The following is an 11,662-nucleotide window of genomic DNA, read 5'->3' on the forward strand; positions in this document are numbered from 1 at the left end:
GGCACTAGTTATGTGGACACTCGAAGGAGAGAGTTTCTGAATCTAATCCTAGGGGATAAGATTGTAGCAGAATATGATTCTGAGTTTCTACGACTTAGCCGCTATACACGTGGGATGGTGGCAACAAAATATGAGCATTGTGTTCACTTTGAGAATGGTCTCATAGATGATCTATGAGTTTTGATTGCTCCATAGAGGGAGTGTGATTTTACTGTGTTGGTGGAAAAGGCAAAAATTACAGAGGATGTGAAACGCGCTGAGTGCCAGAATTGTGAGACGGACAGGGGTAGGAGCAAAAGAGTTTGAGAGCCATCAAGTTTAGCTGGTAGGCCTAAGAAAAAGGCCAGGGTTGATGGGCCAGTCAGACCTGTTGTTGCTTTTGGGACGTAGTTTTGTGCTACTTGTGGGAAACGCCATCAAGGCACGTGCTGGGTGTAGTTGGGGGCTTGTTTGAGATGTGGGTCTCTGGAGCATCGCATTAGAGATTGTCCACATAGGCCCAATCAGGTGCAAGCTAATGGTATGGGTACTGTTCAGCCACCGACAAGGATTTAGCAGCCATTGAGAGGTCGTGGTCAGACAAGAGGTGAAAATGGTATCGGCCGTGGTCATAAAGTACTGAGCAGAGGTGCTGGTTATGCTAAGGCGAGGCAACAGGCACTGGTTTATGCTGCACGTCGTTGAGAGGATAGAGACGCCCCAGATGTTATTACAGGTACATTTTTTTTCATAATGTACCTTATACTGCATTGATTGATATTGGGTCTACACACTCGTATGTGACATGTACTGTATCTGAGACTTTGGGTGTGATGGCTGAAAACACTACGAGTGAGGTTATGGTATTAAGTCCATTAGGGCAGTTAGTGAGAGTGAATAAACTGTTTAAGGAGGTACCTTTGGAGGTTCAAGAAAGGATCTTTTTGGCAGATTTAATGGAGCTTCCTTTTGGAGAATTTGACTTGATACTGGGCATGATTGGCTGGTTAAACATCAGGCAAATTTGGATTGTGCTGCTAAATAGGTGGTACTGAAAACTGCAGAGGGCGACAAGGTGATTGTGGTTGGAGAGCGACGGGATTATCTTTCGAATGTGATTTCTGCACTTAGAGCTGATAAGTTGGTTCATAAGGGTTGTGAGGCATATCTAGCCTATATCAATGTTTTTGGTTCTAAAGTTTCGTCTGTTAAAAATATCAGAACAATTAAGGATTTTTCGAACGTCTTTCTCGATGAGCTACTTGGGTTACCTCCAAACTGTGAAGTTAAGTTTGGGATTGAGCTCCTGCCGTGTACAGCTCTGGTGTCTATCGCCCCTTACAGAATGGCACCAAAGCAGTTTGAAGAGCTTCAAGCACAAATTCAAGAGTTACTGGATCAAGGGTTCATTCGTCGTAGTGTGTCTCCATGGGGAGTACCGGCAATTGAATAAACTGATTGTTAAGAACAAGTACCCTTTACTGAGGATTGACAATCTATTTGACCAGTTCAGTCTTCTCTAAGATTGATCTCTGATCGGGGTACCATCAACTGAGGGTCAAGGAGATTGATGTTTACAAGACAGCCTTTAGGAATCGTTACGGTCATTACGAGTTTCTAGTGATGCCGTTTGGACTGACAAATACACCAGTAGCTTTTATGGATTTGATGAACCGAGTATTCTAGCCCTATCTGGATCGGTTCGTAGTGGTGTTTATAGATGACATTCTAGTGTATTCGAGGACTGAGGATGAACACGATGCTCATCTCCGTGTTGTTCTGTAGATTTTGAGGGAGAAAAAATTGTATGCTAAATTCAGTAAGTACGAATTCTGGCTTCGAGAGGTAACTTTTCTGGGTCATGTGGTGTCTGCTCTGGGGATTAGGGTTAATCCTCAGAAAATTGAAGCAGTTCTACATTGGAAGCAACCTAAGTCGGTATCTGAGATTCGAAGTTTTCTAGGCTTGGCAGGGTATTATAGATGGTTTGTGGAGGGGTTCTCACTGATTGCTACACCTTTGACTAAGTTGTTGAGTAAAGGGGTACCGTTTAACTGGACTGATAAGCAATAGGAAAGTTTTGAGAAACTTAAGAATGCTCTGACTGAGGCCCCTGTCTTAATACAGCCAGAATCTAGGAAGGAATTTACTGTCTACAGTGATGCATCACATATTGGGTTAGGATATGTGTTAATGCAAGAGTGTAAGGTAGTAGCATATACGTCTCGCTAGCTTAAGACGCGTGAGGTGAACTATCTGACACATGACTTGGAATTGGCTGCAGTGGTATTCACACTGAAAATTTAGAAGCATTACTTGTACAGTGAGAAATGTATTATTTACACAGATCACAAGAGTCTCAAGTATCTTCTTACATATAAAGAGTTAAAACTTAGACAACGTAGGTGGATTGAGCTATTTAAGGAATATGATTGTTCGGTTGAATACCATCTGGGTAAGGCTAATGTGGTAGTCGATGCCTTCGAAATGTAAATTTGTGGATCGATTTGAGGCGATTTTGCTCGTCTCAGCTTGTTTGATGATGGTAGTCTGTTGGCTGAACATCAAGTTAAAATGATGTGGACTAAATAGATTAAGGGTAAACAGTTGGATGATGAGTCACTGGGTCCTTGTTTCTGACAGATAGTGATTGGGGGAACTTCAGACTTTGGATTGAATGACGAAGGGGTACAGTGTTTCCGTGGAAGAGTCTACCTATCTAAGGATACTGAGTTAAGGCAGTCTATACTGTGAGAGGGGCATAGTAGCCCCTATGCTATGTACCCAGGTGGAAATAAAATGTACAGAGATCTTCGTGAGGTATATTTGTGGCCAGGGCTTAAGCGTGATGTGATCGATTTTTTGGGAAAATGTCTGACTTGTCAACAGGTTAAAGCAAAACATCAGTTGCCTTCTGGGTTGCTTCAGCTAGTTAAGATTCTGTTGTGGAAATGGGAGAGAGTAACCATGGACTTCGTTAGTGGGTTACCCCTAACAGCTTCTAAAAAGGACGCGGTATGGGTCATCGTGGATTGATTGACCAAGTCTACCCATTTCATTTTGATTTGTACTAATTACTTGCTGCAAAAATTGGCTAAGCTATATGTGTCTGAGATAGTGTGACTGCATGGAGTACTGGTCTCCATAATACCTAACAGAGATCCTCACTTCACATCTTGATTTTCAAAGAAGCTGCATGAAGCACTAGGTACAAGATTAGACTTCAGTACTGCGTTCCATCCTCAGAAAAATGGTCAATCAGAGAGGGTGATTCAGATACTGGAGGGCATATTAAGAAGTTGTGTGATAGATTTCCGTGGCAGTTGGGAGGAGTACTTGCCATTGGCAGAGTTTTCGTACAATAATAGCTACCAGTCCAGCGTACAGATGGCACCTTACAAAGCATTGTATAGTCGTAAGTGTCGTACTCCTACATGTAGGACTGAGTAGGGCGAGCAGCGTGTTTTGGGTCCTAAATTGATTTCTGATACTGAGGAAAAAGTTAGATTGATTCTGGATTGACTGAAGGCAGTATCTGACAGGCAAAAGTCGTATGCAGATCTGAAGCTTAAGGAGATTGAATATTCTGTGGGGGACTTAGAGTTTCTTAAGGTCTCGCCATGGAAGAAGGTGTTGAGATTTGGTTGGAAGGGCAAATTAAGCCCTAGGTTCATTGGGCCTTACCATATATTGAAGCGTGTCAGACCGGTTGCCTACCAGCTTGAGTTGCCTTCAAAGTTAGACCAGATTGATAATGTGCTTCACTTCTCTATGCTGAAGCGATATCGCTCTGATCCTGCACACATTATCCCGACTGAGGAAATTGAGGTTAGGCTAGATCTAACCTTTGAGGAAGTACTAGTGCAAATTATAGATCGTGATGTGAAGGTTTTTAGGAGAAAGACGGTTCCACTGGTTAAGATACTATGGTGTAATCACAGTTTTGAAGAAGCCACGTGGGAACCCGAGGAGGTGATGCGGCAACAATACCCTCATCTATTCTGATCAGGTAAATTTCTAGGCTGAAATTTTCTTTTAGGAGGGTAGAATTGTAACTACCCAAATCCCCAAAATCCCAAAAACTCTGTTAAAATTATTTTGTATGATGGTGATGTGGATGTATGTCTGCCATAGTGGTTTAATGCTCTGGGACTGTCTGGGAAGTCATGGGTTCAAGCCCTGGCTTGAACAAAATGTTTGGCTTCTTATTGAATAAACCCTTAATTCCTACTAAGAGACTTTCAAATTAGTGAGAATGTTGCATGACATAAAGGGCTTGCTAATCTGGTGGCAAGGGGCATGTGGAGTGTTACTTGAGGTCTAAGGTTCGAGGCCTATTAACGCAAAAGAGTATTTTGGTTTTGTTTTGCTCCTAACGTTGGGAAGGTGTTGTAGTGGGATTAAAATTGGAGTATTGAAGGAGTAAGAGGTGTTGTGGCCGAATTTTAGGGAGTGTTAGAAGGGATTTTTGGCTGCTAGGGAGTTGGGTGAGTGGGATAAGGATTGAGTGATTGGAGGAGCAATATTTGGAGTAAAAGTTGGGATTTGAATGGAGTAGTAATGGGTGTGCCGATTGTGGACTCTCACTTTTGGCATTTTTGGCTTTTGGGAAAAAGCTGAGCATTTGGTCATTGTGTTGTTGTGGCTCTTTTTTCTTCGGTGAATTTCAACCTCTCTGTTTTGGTCGTTTCGCTTTTGGTCATTTTAGGTCTTTTTGAATTGTTTCTCTTAATGTTTCGGTCACCTATTTTCTCTAGCATCATGATTCTTTGGCCGAATATCCATTGTCTGCCTACCTCCCTATCTCATTCGATTTTGACCTGTTGTGACCGATTCATTCTTTTTCTTTTTTCTTCCTCTATTTCTCCAGTACAATCTAATCCTGGTTGGCCAAATAGTGCTCCTACATTAACCCCCGGTGAACCGATTCTTTCTTTTGTTCTTCTCTGTCGATCTGGGAGGTAAGTGTTGTTTTATTGGATTTTGTTTCTATTCATCTCTTTTCTCTTCTACAGTATTTATGGTTCTCGTTTAACACTTTATTTTCGATTGATGATTGTTAGGGGAGTGATAGCGCTAGTTCTGCCTTGTTGTAGCGACTATCTTTTGAGGATTTCAAACTGATTGCTCTCAATCTCTAGTGTTGGTTTACACTCTGGTAAGTGGTTGTGCGCCTAATTCAATTTATGGGCATGTACTATGTCAGTTATATGATCGTTTCAGAATGCAAGTAATCTCTAAAGGAAGTTGTAGTCGGCTTTGTGTATCGGTTTAAAAGAGGAATCTTTAGTAGTTCATTAAAGGCAAGTGTTAGTGGAATTTTGGCATTAAGTATAAAAGTGAAATGTTTTTCAATTGTCATTGGTTGATGGTGTATCTTAGTTGAATGTAGGCTTTGGGCTGTGGGCATATGGAGTAATCGCGCATCTTCATTTAAGGTGTGTAATCACACTGCTATAATCATGAAATGGCAAAAGCCAAAAAACTATTACATTGATGCCACACGGGCGTGCGCTCGCTCGTGTGGTCATTCAAACACATAAGCATGAACATGTGCTTGTAGAGACCACTACGAGCGATTTCATGGGCTTAGCCCTACGGGCTCGTGTGCCCTACACAGGTAAACCACACGAATGTATGGAGTTTTGTGGGCCAAGCTATCTAGTTCACATGGCCAAGGTCATTACTGGGCCTAACAGGTCACACGGGCATGTGGGCCCACGGTGGCCAAGTTATGGGCTTTGGGCCCATTTCCACTATTTGGTTGTTAAGGTCACACAGGTCGCCCAAGATAACTGTGGGCCTACTGATGGGTCGGTAAGTACACTTAGACTCATACTGATGAAATGATTGTTATACCTCTAGAGGTAAGATGATTGATATACCCTTATGATGTATATGACTGTATTCGATCATAACATTTTTCATACAGGTATATATTATGACTTGACATGTTATATCAGGGTGGGTTTGATATAAATATTAGAGGAAATGTACTGTACCGACAGCTTTGGTGCAACTATTGAATAGTGTCGCAACCGGTGCTATATTTGGAGTGTAAGGATGGGTGGGTCGATTTTATCCCCACATGGCGTGCAGGGCTGGACGTAGTAGAGTGTAGTGGATGGATGGGTAAGATCTCTATTTGCATCTCTGATACTGTACTGAATTGGGCTAAGGCCCACACTAATTCTATTACTGTAATGGGCTAAGGCCCACACTGTTGTTGCCATTGTTGTGGGCTTAGGCCCAGACTATTTTGCACTGTATGATTTACTGTTTGATAAACAAGGATTACACACTGAGTTCTCGTAACTCACCCTTTTACTTATCTGCGCAGGTAATCCTTAGGTGGGTCGGTGCTGCGAAGGACCCAGGGATGACCACACCATTGTTTACGCTTTTGTATTTGGCTTTTAAATAAAAGTAGGTTATTTGGGTGATTTTATATAATAAGGCCGCTTTAAGTTTTTATTTTTATTTGGGGATTTATTAATGTTGGTTTATTTCTGTTAGCAGTAGGCCTTGCGTTTTCAAAAGATAAATGATTTTTTACTACCACGCTACGCAACTCGTTTTGAAAGCTACCACAATCAAGCATTGTTTTTTTAAAGTGTAATAACAATTTAATATGGCATATGTTTTGCTAACCCAACCTATGTTCTAACAATAAACAAAACATGGTAACTACTCTTAAAGACCGTAGCGGGGTTTTAATACAAAACAGACTTTACAATAAAACTACGCTTTTCGAAAAACACTCCATTGTGACACCACAGATTCGGGCATAACGTACAGGCCAGGTTTGGGGTGTTACACATACCTTATTCTAAATGCAATTTTTGACACATTTGAGTCTTTAACTCACAACTGATAATAGCCAAATCTCAAATCAATCTATGAAAACACTGTTGCACCTTTCAACTGGTCAAACAGATCATCTATTCTCGGGAATGGATATTTATTCTTTATTGTAACTTTATTGAGCGGATGATAATCAATACACATTCTCATTGACTCGTCTTTCTTCTTTACGAACAATACAGGCGCACCCCAGGGCGAAAAACTAGGTCATGCGAAACCTCTATCCGTTAACTCTTGCAACTGAGCTTTCAACTCTTTCAACTCTTTTGGAGCCATTTTGTACGGAGCTATAAATATCAACAAAGTTCCCGGTACTAACTCAAAAGCAAACTCAACCTCTTTGACTGGTGGCAACCTAGGCAATTCTTCTGGAAATACATCCGGATATTCACAAACTACAGGTACAAATTCAATCTTCATTTCAGAGACTTTGGTATCAAAAACATATGCTAGGTACGTGTCACAACCTTTTCTCACATATTTTTGAGCCGACATCAATGAAATCACTATTGGCAATCCACCCGATGCATTAGATTCAATCCAAAGAATTCATTATTCTGACACTTCAATTCTATAGTCTTTCGTCTACAGTTCACAATGGCATCATAAAGAGTCAACCAATCCATACCCAGAATCACATCGAACTCATCAAATGGTAAAAACATCAAGTCAGTTGGAAAATAGTAACCTCGAGTCATTAAAGGACAGTTCTTGCATACTTTGTCGACTAGAACATACTTGCCTAAGGGGTCCGATATTTTAATTATAAAGTTAGTAATTTCAACAGGAAATTTCTTACAAGACACTAAATTCTCACAAACATACGAATGTTTGATCCAGGATCAATTAAAGCAATCACATTAGTGTCGTAAAGAGAAAATGTACTAGTAATAACATTTAGTGATGATGCTTCTTCACAAGCACGAATAGCATAGGCTCTGGCAGGTGCTCTAGCTTCAGATCTCACTTCGGAGTCCTTTGTTACCCCTCAACTACCACTTACATCTCCAGCATTTCTTGGTGGTTTTCCTCTAGTCGACATATCATTCTGTCTCACATTTTGAGGTCTATCTTTCTCATTCATCTCAGGACAGTCTTTAATAAAATGATCTGGTGAGCCACATTTGAAACAAGCTTTAGTACTCTTATTCCACCATTCACCAAAATATCTTCTCCCGCACTATTGACACTCAGGTTTGTTATTTTTTACACTACCAACACTCAAAAAAGAAGTAGCTAGAGCTTTATAATTCACAGGTTGATTTCCACAATCTCTATTCTGGTACCCCACTGATGCATTTGATCGATTATATGAATCTCAAAATTTCTTTGATGAAAAATGATATGGATTATTCATTGGTCTTTTGCTCGAATCTCTAGCATCTGAATTAGCTTTCTTCTTTTCTTGGCTAAAGTCTTTGGATTTGCAAGCCCGACCAACTAACACAATAATTTTTTTCAAATCTAATAGCCCGACCAGAATTTTAATATCTTCATTCAACCCATCAATAAACCGCTTGCACATAATCTCTTCAGTAGAAACATACTCTCGAGCGTACTTGCTCAACCATACAAATTCTCTCTCCTACTCGGTTACAGCCATGTGACCTTGTTTCAATTCTAAAAACTCATCGTGCTTTTGATCCAGAAACCATTAACTAATTTCTTTCTTTCAGAATTCGGTCTGAAAGAATTCCCAGGTGTCTCTTTCCCTCGGCACTACTGATACTAACGTATTCCATCACTTGTACGAGGTGTCTCTCAAAAGGGATATAGCACACTTTAAACATTCAGCCGGCGTGTAAGAAAGCTCATCAAGCACTCGAATCATATTTTCAAGCCAAAACTCAGCTCTCTCAGGTCATAATCAACATTAGCTCTAAACTCTTCAGCCCGTGCTTACGGATCTTATCAACTGGAGGCTTGTTCAATCTTAAAAGCTCGATTCCTTAAGGAGCTACAACCGGTTAGAGATCAGGAGGGGGTGGAGGTTGTTGAGCAGCTGGGTTCGTTCAAATATATTGAATGAACCACTCATTCATCATTTGGAAGAAGGCTTTTCTGGCCTTTCCTCTCCGGCTACCCTATAATCAGACGGCGCTATCCCTTGAGCGGGTGTAACACCTCTTACCCGAGACCCTCGCCAGAGTTGAGCATGAGGCATTACCTGACTTAACTTACTAATTCGGGGCATAAAATTTGCTTTTAAAATTAATTTATTTACATTCATTCAATATGTCCCTAAAAAGGGCCCTCGAGACCATAAAATATGCAATTGAAATGGTTCGGGACCGAACCGGGAACATTAAAATTTTTTCGAATACTTAGACAAATCAAAATAATTTATTTCATTATTCCTTATAAAACTACCCACCTGCGTCATAGTCACTAAATAAATCATAACTCGAGTCACAAAACTAAAAATTTAAATTTGTGAATTTTCCTTGAAACTAGACTCATATATCTTTTTACTAATTTTTTTCTAGAATTTTTGGTCTAGCCAATTAGTACAGTTTATTAGTTAAAGTTTCCCCTGTTGCACTGTTTGACTACTCTGACCTCTCCTCACTACGAACCCATTTTCTCCCTGTACAGAATTCAAATAACCATTCCGTTTGTTTCTCTTGAAAGTAGATTCACTAAAGAATCTAGAAACTACAAACTCCTAATTCTTTTTGTACAATTTTTAGTGAATTTATAAAGTCAGAAAAGGGGATTACGAAATTGCTCTAACCCTGTCTCACTAAAATTCAAATATCTCTTAATATACACTTCTTTTGCTTACTCATTTTCTTTCATATGAAAATATACTCAATAAGCTTTAATTTTATATCTCATTCACCACCTAATTCCATTTCTACTATTCTTGGTGATTTTTCAAGATCACGTCACTGTTGCTGTTTAATACCGTTTTAATGCTAATTTCACTTTTTCGTGATTTCTTTGTACTAACTATCATTTAGGCGTACATAACACCGAAACATGTTCTTCATTAGCCATTTCAATAGCTAATCATTATCAAATATTTACATACCATTCCTTAGCCATATCATAAGGACATACACACAAAATGGTTATGTCCTTATACATGCCATAAACTAGAACGTTTGTAAACGAAGATACCCATTTGGTAACTTGATAGTCGATAGTGTGAAGTGATCTCCGACGACCTGCAACCCGAGCTTGCTTTTATGTACTCTAAAACATGAGAAAGTGAAAGAAGTAAGCTTATAAAGCTTAGTAAGTTCACATGTAAAATACTAAGCATTAGCAATCAATTTAGCTTACTACTATGTTGTCATAATTTGCATAAATAATGTTTAGTTCTTACTTTCCCATTTTACTCATCGGTAACCTTACCAAAGGCTCAGAATAAAAAAGGCACCTTACTTAATAGCTTGCTTACATACCTGCAACATCTCACACACATGAGTACTCTTTCATAATATAGGCATATTGCCAATCATGTCATAAAGTGTCACAAGCATAATTGAAAACTCATCACTTACTTAATACTTGATAATATTAATTACTTACAATCTCAATATTAAAGAAGCCTTAAATGCTTACCTGTACTCTTTCTTCATGTTCTCACCTTGTCGTTTCTTTGACTTACTCTTTGGATTACTCGAGAACCTTTTCCTTTTTGAACTTACCATTGCCATGTCTTGACATGGTCTTATGTGGTATCCTTGCCTTATGAACTCACCAATGCCATGCCTTGGCATGGTCTTACATGGGACCTTTTCCTTATAATAACTCATCAATGCCATGTCTTGACATGGTCTTACATGGCATCCTTGCCTTATGAACTCACCAATGCGATGCCTTGGCATGGTCTTACATGGGACCTTTGCTTTATAGTAACTCGTCAATGCCATGTCTTGACATGGTCTTACATGATTTCCTTTCCTTATAGAACTTATCAATGCCATGCCTTGGCATGGTCTTACATGATATCCTTATCTTACAAAATTCCATGTTCCAAACATGGTCTTACATGGTATTCTTGTCTTACAAAACTTATCAATGCCATGCCTTGGCATGGTCTTTCATGATATCCTTATCTTACCAAATGCCATGTTCCAAACATGGTCTTACATGGTATCCTTGTCTTAGTGCCAATGTCACATCTTGATGTGGTCTTACATGGAGTCCTTAGTCAATGCCGATGCCATGTCTTGACATGGTCTTACACGGGATACTTGCCTTACCAATGCCATGTCTTGACATGGTCTTACATGGTATCCTTAACTGTCAATTTCTCCTTAAATGCCATGTTATGAACATGGAATTTTTCGTCAATTCTTCCTTAATTTCCATGGTACAACCATGGACTTTGAGATATCAATGCCTTGTCAAGTCATAGCTGAAACATACTTGCTCAAATTCTTAAGGTTAGTCACATAACTAAATAATAACAATATTAATAACAATAATTGCATAATAATAAAATGCTACTCAACTTACATACTTACATTCTCAATCTCATCATATCATCAACTTAACTTATTCTCATCAAACTATGCTAGTCAATACTTTCTTGTTATCATACAAAGCCATAATACAAAATATGGTCTTACATATAAATTATACAAGTTCTCTTTCCAGTATCGAATTATTATCGAATATTAATCATTATATCGGAAACTCAATACTAAAGTATTTATGGCCAAAATATTAATTTATCATTCAAATATACATAATTAAATGCTTATTAAACATATGAACTTACCTCGATACCAAAATGACCATTGTACCAACTTTCTCGATTTTCGATTTTTCTTCTGTTCTAGGTCCAAATCTCACTTTCCAGGAT

The 11,662-nt window shown here is 39.2% G+C and overlaps 1 protein-coding gene across 1 annotated transcript; it reads left to right on the plus strand.

The window, feature by feature from the left end:
- The first annotated feature begins 2,778 nt into the window (after positions 1-2,778).
- On the plus strand, positions 2,779-3,984 carry LOC128296613 (uncharacterized). The gene is made up of 3 exons (XM_053032046.1): positions 2,779-2,799; positions 2,908-2,994; positions 3,676-3,984. The coding sequence occupies exons 1-3, from the start codon at positions 2,779-2,781 to the stop codon at positions 3,982-3,984; spliced, it is 417 nt and encodes a 138-aa protein (XP_052888006.1).
- The last annotated feature ends 7,678 nt before the right edge of the window (positions 3,985-11,662 follow it).

Source organism: Gossypium arboreum, chromosome 8, assembly GCF_025698485.1.
Source record: "Gossypium arboreum isolate Shixiya-1 chromosome 8, ASM2569848v2, whole genome shotgun sequence".
Taxonomy (NCBI): Eukaryota; Viridiplantae; Streptophyta; class Magnoliopsida; order Malvales; family Malvaceae; genus Gossypium; species Gossypium arboreum.

What these genes read in the sequence shown, in the direction of transcription:
- LOC128296613 (XM_053032046.1), top strand. Translation starts at nt 2,779, where the DNA reads ATGTACAGAGATCTTCGTGAG. An exon ending in TGTACAGAGATCTTCGTGAG is followed by an intron (nt 2,800 to 2,907) that starts GTATATTTGTGG and finishes GGGTTGCTTCAG; the next exon opens with CTAGTTAAGATTCTGTTGTG. An exon ending in CAGCTTCTAAAAAGGACGCG is followed by an intron (nt 2,995 to 3,675) that starts GTATGGGTCATC and finishes CATATATTGAAG; the next exon opens with CGTGTCAGACCGGTTGCCTA.